Raw genomic sequence first — 14,292 nt, forward strand, 5'->3', positions numbered from 1 at the left:
TGTTAAACAAGAATATGTGTCGTTACCACTTTTTGCATGAAACTGCCTTCTTGTGTTAACATTGCAATGCTTTCCAGTGCTTTCTAATTAAGGGTGATTCTTATCAGTAAAAGTCACATGACTTCTTGGAAGGTTGATGTAGACACACATGCGTGCAACCCCCCCCCCACACACACACACACAAATGCACAATTAAATCTTCAACATCTTGTGACTTTTAGAAGTAAAAGGAACATTTCCACAACAGAGTCTTCGAGTGCTCCCACTAAAACAAAGCCATGCGACTGGAACTTGTCGTCCTTTGTTCTTCGGAGGTGGTTTTACTGTCTGTAAACACTCGCCTTCTACTTTACGATGGAATGCCAGAGTAAAAAGCCTTTTTGAAGACTCCAGCACATCACTTAGGCCAGTAGTGTCAATAGATCCGCTGCCTAATGACTCACCTGTAATTGCGTGAGAACAAGTTTCTGCAGGAGACTAAGTGGGACGTCACATTGGAATGACAAAGCCCTCAATCTGTTTATAAGAGTCATTCTGTAATTGACTCCCTTTCCCCTATTTATCTTCACACACGCTCACACTCAAGTCACGCTCATTGATTTCCTGAATTTCTTCAGAACATTTAAAGGATTACGTGGATTTCCTGCACGAAATCTAAACTTTAATGGCTTGTCTCGAAGCAGGCCAGTAAACTAAATGGCAGCTTTACAGGTGCTTTGGTAGTTTTAAATGTTAGTTTCAAGGCCTCAGAATACCAACCGTTCCCTTTGTGTACGTAATATTGGGCCAGATCGACTATTACTATAAATACCAGGTTCTTGCAAAATATCAGCATGGATTGGTTAAGATTTTATAATTGGACTCCCAAAAAAGTGAACAAAAGGGATGAAAAACCTCCCCAGCCCAGCCCCCCTGTTTTCAAACACTTCAAAATAAGATTCTTCTTTTTGATGCTGTTATGCAGGCATCAAAGAGAAGTAAAGGGGCAATTAGTTGACCTGAGGGCACCTCAGCATGCTCCACTGGGATAAATGCAAACTTGTGTGATTTGTTTAATAACTAAAACGAAATCAGGGTGAACCCTAATCTGATGCATGCATGTTACAAGTTATGTCTTTTTAAACTTTAAATTTTCCCACAGTGTTCATTGACACAAACTACAACAGTGACTGTGTCTGAAAACGAAAGCTTGAACCTACCGCTATACATTAACATGAAAAAACGAGGAATCTTTCACTTTGCTGTCATTTTTGAAGTCCAGAAGGAAGCATTTCTGCTTGAACCTTGACATTTGATTAAGAACTTAAATTTTTTCTTTGAAATTTCAAACAATGTACAAAAAAAACATCCCCTAAGGTTGACATAGTAAAGGGGAAAGATGGGGGTTTATTTTCAATCAGAATCTTAAAATCTGTCATAATCCCTTCATGCTTAAAACATGGCGATATCTTTATTTATATCAATATTAATAATATGGAGAAAACGGTTTTCTGCAATAAGCTCTTCAGGTCAGTTTTTTGTCAAAGGATGAATACATTGAAAAATACCACATGTCTGTCGTGAAGTGTGGTGGAGGATTTATGATGCTTATGGCCTGTATTCCCTGCACTGCCCCTGAGAAGCTCGTTAAAGAGTACATGGCACTATTAAAATCTATGAAATACCAGGACATTCTGTTGGACTCGGCCAGGAAACTTAAAATGGGTCGTTATCAGCAGTCAGCCAAAAATATTTGGCCAACTCCACACAGCAAATGGTTAACAAACCTTAAAATCCAATAAGCCTGCTGAGTGTTTACAACATACAGCAAGCTGCAGAAATGAACAGCTTATTTGCACTTTTTGACAGTTTGTCTCATTACATCTTCTTCACACAAAGTGCTCAATCACTGCTGGCGTTCATGTTCCTGTAGCTTTTAAATATGCAATTTAAAAATGCAGAAAAGGGATCCTCTGTTAGCTTGTGTGGGTAATGATAAATTTCATTATAATGCTAATATAATTTTACTTGTCAATTAGCTTTTCACTGCAAACAGCTGTTAGCTTGTTGCTCCCAATAGTAAATGGGCTTATCTGGTAATGCAAGTTAGCTTGTCGCTGATAACAGTAATTATTGCATCATTGGTAAGAGTAGTTAGCTTGTAGCTACTATTTAGCTGATCACTAAGAGCAATAATTAGCATATTTCACTGGTTTTCTGACTTAGAAGTAGAAGATAGTTAACTGTGGCTTTGAATTAATTCCTAACATGTAGAAATTACAAATATTTGTAATTTCTACATGTGCCTGGTATTCATTGTGCAAAAGGTTGCTATATATCAACATATCTTCTTAGTGTTTTTAAGTTCCACTAAGTAACCTGCTGTAGTTCGAGAACTATAGAACAAGAGCCTTAAAATATTGTTCTGCTATTATCAAACTGCATTGTTTCCATTCAGATATTGACCAGCAGACACACCGGGCACTCTCTAGCAGACAATGCTCGCCAGAGTGTCATTCAGCAGTTCAAAGGGATTCTCTCTAAACATTATCATATAATTTGGGCCAGTCGTCAGCTTGTAAATAAGTTATGTCGAAGCCTTTTGTCTGGCGGGGGACACGCTGGAGACAGCCGTCTTTCCTCTGCCGGCATGAGCCAGAGAAGACAAAGGCAGGAGACAGAGCGTCTAACCTTTGATCTTTCTGAGGACTCAGCCATGTTGTATCGGGGCATCAGACACAATCATGCCTCCAACGTGGGGACGTCTGGAACAAACCCCCCCCCCCAAAAAACACATCACCCCAACACAGTCAGGCTGAAAAACACAACAAGGTTGGTATGGGTTTATCAAGTATCACATCTACCACATGTGAGCTCACCTGACTTTAACGTGAAATTTGAGGACAACATAGCCCAAAAACATAAAGACCTTTGAGATCCTCTGTAAATATCCCTACAAGAGCTTTTTTATTAAAAACATGTAATAATAAATGTACAAATTAAATTTATTTTCAAGTTATTCATGGGTGATATCACTTAATAATCAATGTTTTCTCTTATGTGAATACGGTAGAGGAGGCCCTAGAGGGAGTTCCACTTAAGGGCTGTTTTACAGCAAAAATACAAGCAGCGGAAATGACTACTTTCATATTTAAAATCTGACTGTTTGTACAACTTTCAAACTCCAAAATTTTTTTTTGCATTATCTACTATACAACTGGTGTATTTATAAACCTGTCTTTTATGAATTCAGATGTTCTTCTGGGAATGTTTGCTTGGATCAGTTCTGTTTTTGCTTTTTCATATTTTCTCTTCTTGTCCCATTCTTTGACTCAGAACGGATCTATCCAAAGTGAAAAACAAATCATAACTCTAATCCATATAATAATTAAACTTGTCTGGCATTAATTCCAGTTTAAATTCCACAAAATTAATGGAGATTGACAGATTTCTTGTTGACAATTTTCTTTTATTTCTTAAGTTTATTTTAATGTATTTTAATTTGGTTCTTAACTGGTTAAAAAAAAAAAGGTCAATAAATAACTTTAAAATTGTATTTGCTAAAAAGAAATATTTTTGTGACATGGCTTGTAGGTGGTAGAATGCAGTTCATTTTTATTATGAAAGCAATAAATATTACTAGCAAATAACCTAATACTTTTGGGGGTGTTTTTTTTAAGTTTTTTTTTTACTTTTGTTACTATACTTTGAATAAAAAAACAACTTACAAAATCCAATATACAATATGGAAGGATAAACAATTTCTTTATGTTTAAAATAGGAACTCAATTTATTTTTAATGTGTAGATATAAATATATATATATTTTGTCAAAATATATGATCATATTGTCAAAGAAAACAAAAAAGTGAGACAAACATACACCTCATTAGAGTTATAAATAAGGGTCCAAGTGAACATTTAAAAAAAAAAAAAGACCTTCTGATTTGTTTTAGTGTCCACATTGCTTTGTTCAAGGCGCTATTTTTGTCCAAGTGTTTTTGCGACGTTGTGCGCTAGCGGCAGCCACAGCCCTCCACTACCATTTCCTGGTAGTTTCTCAGGACCACCTTGTCATGTTCATCCACGTAGAGCATGGAGATGGCGCTGAGCTCTGTTGGCACGCAGCAGGCCTTGGGAATGTTGTTATTCACAGAGTTCACCAGTGTCTGAACAATGGCATGGTTGGTGGAGTTTAAATGATCTGCCAGGGGAAAGGGGCACTCCCCGTGGCAGTAATACGCCTGATAGCCAGGCGGTGCCACAATCCAGTCATTCCAGTTTACATCACTGAAGTCTACGTACAGTGCATGGCGCCGGCAGTTGCGCCTGCCTTTGCGGCCCCGTTGTTTGGGGCTGCGCTTGGTCCGCCGGGTCAGTGGGTGACCCTTGCCATCATGACCAAAAGTAACCAAAAGAGGGCGTAACTGTTCCCAGTCCTCCCCGGGCTCTTGGTGCACCGAGCGGCTGATGCGGACGTGTCGGCCCTGGTGGTGTGGGGTCTGGTTGAGGTGCAGAACCTCCACGGCCAGACCATAATTAGGGAGGCCCTCACGACTCCAGCGCAAGATGGCAGGGCTGACATCAAAGGACTCCCACCGTGACGCGTTGTGCCGAACGAGGCGTGTGTCCAGAAGCTGGGTGATGAGCTGCCCGGGCCGCGGGGGCTTCAGGACCTCGTAGATGTTTATGCGGTGCAGACTCTGGTCGTCAGCGGTGGCCTCATCAATCTGACTACGGTAGAGTCTTAGCTCTGCAGAGGAAAGCAGCTCGTCCTCTGGAATGCTGCTGAGGTTGAACAGGAAGCGGAGAGGCATGGATTCTCCATCACCCAGCTCATGGATCCTCTCCATGTGCTCTAAAAATAAGGAAGAGAAAAAGCATGGGATGTTTGTCAAAGTGTACCAGGATAACGCTTAGAAAATCTGGAATAAAACAAATATATGTTAATCTTGTAAGATCCCTACTCCTTATTCGAATGACATCACTTTCTTGTCATGTCTTTTAAGATCTCTGAGGCAGGAAAAATTATAAGTAGGTCAAAATTTTGTTAAATTTCCTTTACCTTTTACGATTATCCTGCCATTCTCTCTGTGCCTTTCTTTGAGCACTTTGCTGAAACATGCATTACACCGAGGGTGGTGATTAACGTACCACAGCTACAGCATAAACACAGTGGAGGCTCCCTGTTCCACTCACAGTCTGCAGATTTCTGGCAAGATCACCATTGTTGGGGAAAGGAATGTTGTGTCTACTATTTTCCTGCTCAATCCACCCCTGTTATTTCACACCCAGGCCCTAATCTGGCCCAGGTGGTTCTTATTATTAAAACCTGCTGTGCTTTTGATTGCCTCCGCAGTTTGTCCACTTAAGACATTTATCATTTTCATCATGAATAATCATTAAGGAGTCAGACAATACGATAGAATCTCATATATCTGAAGCCCACGGGAAACAGGGCACTGTGTGGGAATGCTATGCATTCAAAAGCAAAGGATATTCAGGCACACACACTTCTCTTGTCTTGTCTGCTTTATAGCTTAACAGAAAAAAAAATATTTTTTCCCCCTCCACATTACACCTGGTCAATAAAAATCATAATTTTCCAGGCTGAAGTCCACAATGAATGCTTTGCCTTTCCTGTAAACATGTCTCCTCATCTAACCATCCATCTGCTGAAGACTCTTATACCTCCCTGTGGTTTGAACTTGACTGAGTCACACACCATCACACAACGGTGCTCCATGAAAGCAAGCACTCCCACTTCAAATGCTTCAAAGCATGTTATTAAGATAGTTCAGCAAAGGAGGTGAGGGTAGATGGCTGTGGAGATGTACAGACCCATGCACAAGCTGAGCTATTCATAGGGTAACGTGAATAGCCAGACTGTAATAAAATCATTGACACAGTATTTGTCATTCTGAGTCTTGCATGCACCACATGACTGCGAACAAAATGGCTTTTTTAGTCATTTCGTGTCTGATACAGTAATACCGCTGGTGGCAAACACACCCATAGCATGATTTTCTCTCCACCATGGTGACTTTTTTTAGATAGAAAAAGAAGATATCTGTCTTGGAACATATTGATAATACCTCACTTCCTATGTGCTTGGCTACCAGTGATATAACACCAATGCAATTATGCAATGTAAGAAAATTAGGTTTTGTGTTAAATCAGTGATCATATTTTTCTTCTATTTGAAAGGCTAGAATTACAACACGCGGAAATAGCATTAAATATAAAATCTGATAAAAGAACGGCTGAGGTATAAATAAAATAGATGATTTATTTACAGGCATGAAAAGAAGCAGGAAGGGACACACTGGACTTGCGTGAATATGGGAGTTTGAACTGCAATGAATTGACAAGGAGCCGGCTTGCAGGAAGTTAGGATAACTTCAAGTGCACATTGCACCTGTGTTGTTTTAAACACAAATTGAAACGTTTTTCTACTTGTAATTGGATGTTATGAGCCAACTTGATCTGGCTCCACCTACACAGCCTGACTAATAACAGCCTATTACACTCTGTTTTTCTCTTTAAACTGAAAAAATGGTGGAAAGGTGTACTGCTCCTTTAATGCTTATTCTAGATTTTTATTCAATTCTATGGCTCAACATCAAAATAACAGTAAATAAAAGTGATAGAAATGAATAATTTAACAGTGATGATTGAACATTTTAAGACCTCAAAACTGCCGGCGTATTTTTTACTTAAGCTTATCTTACCATAGGAATCTCATGATTGGCCCTTGACTGAGCATCATGAAGGAATACTGTTTTGAAATAGCTATGAGGTGAAGAGAAAACCCCACAAGAGCAGACAGCCTGCCTAATTGTACAGCTAGAATTAGCTTCTTATACTTGTTTTCATCTACGAAGGGCAAAACACCACAAAGAATTATATTGGCACAATAAACACTTAAAATGTACCACTTCATCTAGTGGGTATATTTGTCCTGTCTGTGTATTAAAATAAAAAAGGATAAAGGTCACTGTAAAAATCAGAATATGATGTTTAAATCAACACGTTACATTGCTTATATTTATTAACAGTAAAATTGCTGCTTTTCTGATTTTATAAAATGCAAGATGTTCAATATTTAGTTTTACATTTTCTGAGTTATTTCAGTGACACTTGGGTATTTTTACTCTCAAGTTATCATGTCATATGGCTCTCATGCCAGACCATAACTTTTTGTTTTTTGATTTGTATCGGTGTGGTTCTGCCTCTACTACTAGAAGTGTGTTTGACAAGACAAATTAGGAAAAAAGGTTTTAGTCATTGTTCTTCTGTCACAAAATCTCCCAGTTTTCTAAATTCGATATTTACCATAATTCATTTTTAACTTATTTTGGAAACCGAATCCTTTTCTTTCAAACAAAATATTGTTTTGAAGCTTTTTATTCTACATCTGTATATATTTTTTAATTCTATCAAGCGGTTTTCTTGTAAGATACAAGTGAAACCATTTGCATTTGAGCTGAAATGTAGCCGTCTCAATGCACAGAAATTCCCTCTGATCTTCTCGTCTTTGCATCCCACTGGCTCATGAGACTGGCTTTTGCCCTTCGGCCAAAAGAACGGCATCGTTTTTCTCTCTGCACCTACATTGTTTGCAGCGAGGCCTTTATTTAGAAGGCTGCGGAGAAGCATTAAAGATAATTGCACGGCGAGGACGATCTTTCTTAAAGAGCCCTGCATATAAACTGGGGACATGAGAGAAGATCACGCTAGATTTCGAAGCCAAGAACAGGCTTTTTTAAAACCCTGTTCTGCTGGGTGGAGCAAGAAGTGTAGGTCAGTAATATGAAGGTATGTCTTTTCCTTCAGTTACAAACCAAACACACAGAGCTCTGTCAAATTAGCCTCTGGAGAGCTTGACTAGCTGAATTTTATGACTCTCTGCAGACTGTGCTTGGTGACCACATCCTTAGATTCCTTGGTCATGGCGAGATGGGTGGAGCACTCTTGCATTTTTTGTCTTACTCTGAATTCTCTGCAATCTGCTGCCATGCTATAAAGCACATCACTACTGCTGAAGGTTCTCAACAGAATATTCACATAAACTTCATAATTTGTGCATTAACTAACATCTAATTTTGATGTCCATCTTGTGAAAGCGTCCCCAGGTTTCCTTACCTTCATGGTGGAAGGCCCTCACAGTGTTGGCCCGGCTGGCCGACCTCTCAGGATACTCAAAGTCAATGTCGTACGCTCCGGCCTCTTCGGCCTCCCCCGACTGCAGCCGATAGAGGTCCAACAGGTAGCGGGGCACGGTGACGGAGCGACTGGGCCGCGGCCGCCTCTTGAGGCCGAACATGTGCAGCAGCGTGGCCTCAAAGTCCCGCAACAGTTCATGGCTCTGAGCAGCCGAACGACCCTGCAGGCCAGGCACTTTCTTCTTCCCTTCTTCAGGTATCAGACTGGCATGGTTGCTCTCTCCCAGCAGGACTTGGCATAATAAAATGACCATCAGCATTCGATTACCAGGAATCATGATGTCTCTGGCAGGGGCAGCAGATGGAACAGGGTGATAAATGATTAGGACAGGTCTGAGCTGAGCAGGTGGGTCAGAGGACATAAGGAGAAAGAAGGGCTACTCTTTCCTTTTCCACAATGTATCTCACACAGGCTCCGTATCCCACCCTTTTATTTACCCATTCCCTCTAAATGCAGACTAATTACCTTGAATAATGCAGTCATGTTTAGAGTAAAGCAGACTCCCATCAGATAGTCTGCTTTTTGTTTATCTTTTGTGACATCCTCCGAATGTAAACAGCTGGTTCCAGACGCCAGCATTTTAAATGCAATCCTCTTCCCTCCACCCCTTCCACTTGTCTCCTGCACTATAGTTGCACAAGTAAAAGAGGCAGCCAGCCCTGGGGTCATAACAAATGCGTAACTCATGGAGCAAACCTCAGAGCTTTCTCGCTGCTTGCTTGCATCACATTTTAAAAACGAAAAAAAGAGGCACTCTTCCTCGTGCACATACTCAACCCAACACCTTTGGTTCAATTCTCAACTAATGCCATGAAAAAAAAAATAATAATAAAATGAAAAGAAAAAAACCTGAGGGTCCCTGTGAGGGGAGAGGACTGTCCATGTACTTACCGACAGAAAAGAAAGCATGGGAAAACAGTCCATGTTTCTTGGGAGCACGCAATGGACACGTTCTTCCAGGAAATGTTAGGTGGTGTTGGGAGGCTGCAAGAGGGCGTTGGAGTGACCCTGTTCCTGAAAGATACAGTCGAAAACACACGGGGAGGGGGTAGAGGGTTGTAAACTCAGCGCGGCTGCAAACACTTGAGGTTGCTACATGGTATTTACTTGAAGACCAGCACATGAGAATGTGTGTGTGTGTGTGTGTGTGTGTGTGTGTGTGCGGGGGTGTTCGTGCGTGTGTGTGTGTGTGTGTGTGTGGGCGTGTAGCAGAGAGACCTAGTGTCTCTTTAAGGCTTATCATTTTGGGTTGTGGGTAAGCTAGCTATTTGCTGCAACTGGAATGTAAGGAGGTATGTGCCACAAAACAGACAGCTGATCACTTATTGCTCTAACCTCAACACAGACATCAAACAGACATTGTTCAATAACTGCATCCGACGCAGATTAAAGAGGAAATAATGGAGAGCTACTTAATCTACGTGAAACGACGAGCCGTTTTGCTTTAAGAGCTCATTTAAGTTATTATCTGCAGCTGAGTCACACTTATAAAAGAGCCAAATTTGTGAGGGAGTTCTCTGGAGCAGCGCAGACCTTCAATTAAGCTTTTCTCATCTGGTGCACATCCAAGCAGCAGCATACGGAGAGTGACACATGCAGTGCCTTGCAAAAGTATTCACATCCCTTAAAGTTTTTCACATTTCCTCACTTTATTTATTTACTTTTTGTGTGAAAGAGTAACAGGAAGTAGTGCGTAATTGTGAAGTGGAAGGAATATGATACGTGGTGCTTAACTTTTATTTTTCTTTACAAATAAAAGTCTAAAATGTGAGGCATGGATATGGATTCAGCTTTATGGAGAAAAAAGCCTGTACAGCCACCTCTTAACTCTGACATACTTCCTAGAGAAAGGCATTCCCACAGCATCATGCTGCCATCACTATGGATTTCCATGTTCATGGAGATAGTCTGACACTATTTTTTAATGTTGTTCCTGACATGACTTGCAACATACTGCAGGACCTTTTCATTACTTCCTTTACACAGTGGTTTTGTTTCACAAAGGCCAGATTTGTGGAGGGCATGGCTTATGCTTTTCCTGTCTACGGATTCTCCCTCCAGAACTGTGGATCTCTACAACTCCTCTAGATGCTGTTAGTTTACATCGTTGGCCGTGTATTGGTAGGTTTGAAGTTGATCTATGCTCTTTCCATTTCTGAATGACGCTCCATGGAATATAAAAGGCTTCAGTTATTACTTAACAACCTAACCTGTTTGAAATTTCTCTGGTTATTCTCCAAAAAAATCTCTGAGACCTTTAGAGAACAGCTCTACTTTTACCGAGCTTAAATTACCCACAGGTGGACTGCGTTTGCTTATTAGGGGACTTCTTAAGTAAACTGTGAAGACAGCACTGGGTTTCATTTGGACTATAAGAGTAAAAGGGCCAGAATACAAATACAGGCTTTCAGATTTTTATTTAAGTTTTTCCTTTTTCATTCGAACTTGACAATTGAGCACTAGTACTGCACTAAAACCGAACAGAAGACATTGAAGTTTGCTGCAGTAATGTGACAAAACGTGGGAGAAAAAAAAACGTAGGGCCGTCTGATCACTCCTGCAAAGCATTATACTCCCAAGAACAGCGTACACACTTGTGTTTTTTGCGTAGTTTCCCTGTGCACGACTGTGCCGGGTTTGGTATCTGTGTGATTATCTCAGCCCTTGCGTGGCTCACTGTACATGCAATCAAGGATCGGTTTTTCCTAACAGCATTAGGCTGACCTCGGCGTGACCCTTCTTTCTCGGTCATGACACTGGATCCAAAGTGTGTGTAAAAAACAAAACAACACACACACACACACAAAAAGAGGCACATCGAGGGTGCGCGTGCACGCTCCGTCTGCGCTTTTGCACTAAATGTGTGCCGCTGCTCGCATATTCGTGAGAACTGGCGGCAAAGCGAGAGAGAGGAGGGGTCAGAACATGATCAGCTCTATTACCCATGGGGTGCTGGGATAAACGCGTCTGTGTGTGTGTGTGAGTGTGTGTGATTCAGTGAGTGCACAACAAACGTTCATTGTACAGAGAGGGCCTCTCCCATGATTACAGGGATTCATAGCAGTGAAAAACAGTGACCATACAGGACATCTTGTAACTGTAACCAGCCACTGAGAAAGCTGCAGGCCACGGCACACAGACAACTCAAAGTGGTGTGACGATGATGGAAGGGGAATTAAAAGAACCATCATTGAAGATCCTTCAAAATTTGAAAAAACAAAAAACAAAAAAAAAGTTATGTGTTGCCATGTTTAATCTGGGAGATGGAAAAAAAAGTTTTAACAATATTTTCCTGTTCAACTCCTCTCCATCAAACAATCAAACCAAAGAAGGACATTAATTATAAATGTGTTCAAGTTGCTTTGGATTCAAAAATCACTGCAACCAAGCAGCAGACAAACACTTATTTTATTTTATTTTTGCAATGACAAATGCAGAGCAGTGTGCAATTAGGCCGCAGCAGCAAACTGCCTTTGGCTTTGCTTGGTCCTGCTCCTGCCTCTCCGTCCCCTCCCTCCCTCCCTCCCGGTCTCTCTCTGACCAGAGATAATGTGATCAGACTATGCACATGGCTCTTCAGATGTGTTTCCTAAGGAATTTGACAGGGATGGTGGGAGGGAAGATGGGAACGGGGCAGGGAGGGAGAGAAGAGTGCAACAAGTTGCCACGGGAACAGATCTATGACCTGATTTTAACATTAAAGGCGTCTGCAGCAGCGTGTCTGATGGAAATAGAAGCTATGTTTTTCAGCTTGTAGTTACACGGAAACAATATTATGCTTTGACACACAAGTACATGCGTTATTATTTTTGATGGCCGTCCAAATGGAGAGTTTTGTAGAGTTGTAAGTTTAGGGCATACTATTAATACCAAACAATAGTAACATAAAACTCACACCATGACTCATGGTTTTCTTGGCTGATTCTTTGCTTCTCTTTGAGGTTTGGTTTTTGATTCATTCCTAATTTCATGAAAGATTTGGAAAACAATCCCAGTCCAGACAAAAAAGATTTGTTTTTCCAATAAAATAGTTCAAAACAGTTGCTCCTCTGAAGAAGTACTGAAACATATTAAAACATCCTGCATTTTCTTTGATAGGTATGGTCTTTTTGAATAAAACAAAAGATGAGTTCATGCCACTAAAGCATTAAGGCATATATCTCTAATGTTTAAGCTCAAAGTGTGTCAAAGAACATGTTACTGGTTAGGAGACATTGGAAGCTGTTTTGATGCAATTCATAAATATGACAGAAAAAAAAATAGTTTGCAGTTAGCTTAGTGAGTTCTGATCTCTGATTTTTTGCTTTTCTAAAAAAAAAAAAAAACGTAATAAAGACCATATATCTGAACCCTTGGGATGGGGGATAAAACAGTAGATGAAGATTCATTTTGATTAAATATTGCCATTGGTATTTATTATGAGAATTTACAGCTGAAGAAGTGTCCTATAATTTACTTTTTTTTTTTTTACTTCAAATTCAGCTATTTAAAGCCCATGAGCTCACTGGAAGGAGATTGATGGTCTTTTTTCTCCTAGATTAACCAACTTTCCCGTCTTATATCTGCCAACACCTCATAATGAAGAGGCTGTATTATTTTTACTACTGTTATTATTATTATTGAAACTCATGTTTGACTGCTTGACTTCACATCCAATGAATTACAATTGCAAACTTTTTTTTTTCCAGATTGCAATTGCGCATGGAAAATTTGCCAAATATAGGTTTGAATTAAAATGAATTTCTTTTCCTTTTTTTTTTGTCGCTGCGTGGACCTTTGTAGAGTGGAGTGAAATCGCTTGTACTTATTGCATTATTATTTTAAAAATACTTTTAATCAATTAAGATCATGATATGGAAACATATTTGAGCGGGGGACGGTCGAAGCGCAGGGATATCGGACGCTTTGTTTGGAAAAGATCTCACTACCTCGGTTGTGTCATTCCATAAGTGTTCGGGCACAAACCGACCAAAACCTGTTGCATGTTAATGATCACATTCATCTCCCTTCCTCTCAAACCGGATCATTAAAGCGCACGGGAAATCGTTTTCATTGCAGAATTTTAGTTCCGAATTGGTTTCAGGCTTTCAGCAAAATCGTTCAGACGCCCCAAAAACAACAGAATAAACATCCCAATAAAAAATACCGTAAGTCGTCTAAAGTTCCTCCTATAAATTCTGAAATGTTCTGTTAGTCAAATCTCCGAGAAGTGTGAGTGCGTCAGCAGAGGAGCGCTTACCATCAGTAGAGGTACAGGTATCCTCGTATGAAAAAGGGGGAGAAAAAAGGAGATGACTCAAAACAGTCCAGGCGCTCCGCCGTAAAAAATAAAAATAAAAATAAAAAAATGAAAGAAAAATTGAACCTTGGAGGAGAAATTGGGCGACTTTTCAGCACATTTATCCTTCAGTGAAAGCTCTAAAAGCCGGCTCTCAGGCTGTGCGGCGGCTTTTCCAGAACACTCGGTGCGCAGAGGACGGGCAAACTCTCCAAATGATCCAGCATCTACGGTTCCTACAGTTTTTATGTGTCCGCCCAATTTGCCCTCCTCCTCCTCCGTCCCCTTACCCCCACCTCCCTCATCTGTCTCAGACACCTTGGATAACCCACCCCCCTTCTTTCCTCCTCCGCTTGAATATAGGAAGCCGCTGACAGTTTTTATTTATTTATTTATTTATTTATTTATTTATTTATTTTTACACGCGAAGCTTAGTGACATTTGACCATAATTAACTTGATGGAACTATATTCTCCCATGTTTTCTTCCTGGGGTTAAATTGAGATGTAAGAAAAGATGATCAATTAAAAGAGGAGAATCTATCTATCTATCTATCTATCTATCTATCTATCTATCTATCTATCTATCTATCTATCTATCTATCTATCTATCTATCTATCTATCTAATCTATGATATTCCTGATTCCAACAGTGGAGTGTAGAGTTTAAATCGGTGATGCCAGTATCAAGTGTCTCACTCAAGTTATTTTACTTATCCCCTTTTAAAGAAACAGGAAGAAAGAGGGAGAAACACCAGTCTGCGTGTAATTAATCCATATCATGTGTTTTTCAACAATTTGATTTATTTAT

At 40.1% G+C, this 14,292-nt stretch overlaps 1 protein-coding gene across 1 annotated transcript; it reads right to left on the bottom strand.

The window, feature by feature from the left end:
* Positions 1-2,921: 2,921 nt before the first annotated feature.
* bmp4 (bone morphogenetic protein 4) lies at positions 2,922-13,713 on the bottom strand. Its single transcript, XM_028001107.1, has 4 exons — positions 13,444-13,713; positions 9,096-9,218; positions 8,124-8,488; positions 2,922-4,836 (listed from the first exon to the last, which is right to left on the bottom strand). Exons 3-4 carry the CDS (start codon positions 8,479-8,481, stop codon positions 3,995-3,997), a joined length of 1,200 nt encoding a protein of 399 aa, XP_027856908.1. The 5' UTR covers positions 8,482-8,488; positions 9,096-9,218; positions 13,444-13,713; the 3' UTR covers positions 2,922-3,994.
* Between the last annotated feature and the right edge of the window lie 579 nt (positions 13,714-14,292).

Source organism: Xiphophorus couchianus, chromosome 19 (genome assembly GCF_001444195.1).
Source record: "Xiphophorus couchianus chromosome 19, X_couchianus-1.0, whole genome shotgun sequence".
In the NCBI taxonomy this organism is placed as follows: Eukaryota; Metazoa; Chordata; class Actinopteri; order Cyprinodontiformes; family Poeciliidae; genus Xiphophorus; species Xiphophorus couchianus.

Excerpts from the sequence above, each read along its gene's own strand:
- bmp4 (XM_028001107.1), bottom strand. The coding sequence starts at position 8,481 with ATGATTCCTGGTAATCGAATGCTGATGGTCATTTTATTATGCCAAGTC. Across the intron at positions 4,837-8,123 it reads GAGGGCCTTCCACCATGAAG|AGCACATGGAGAGGATCCAT; the intron begins GTAAGGAAACCT and ends CCTTATTTTTAG.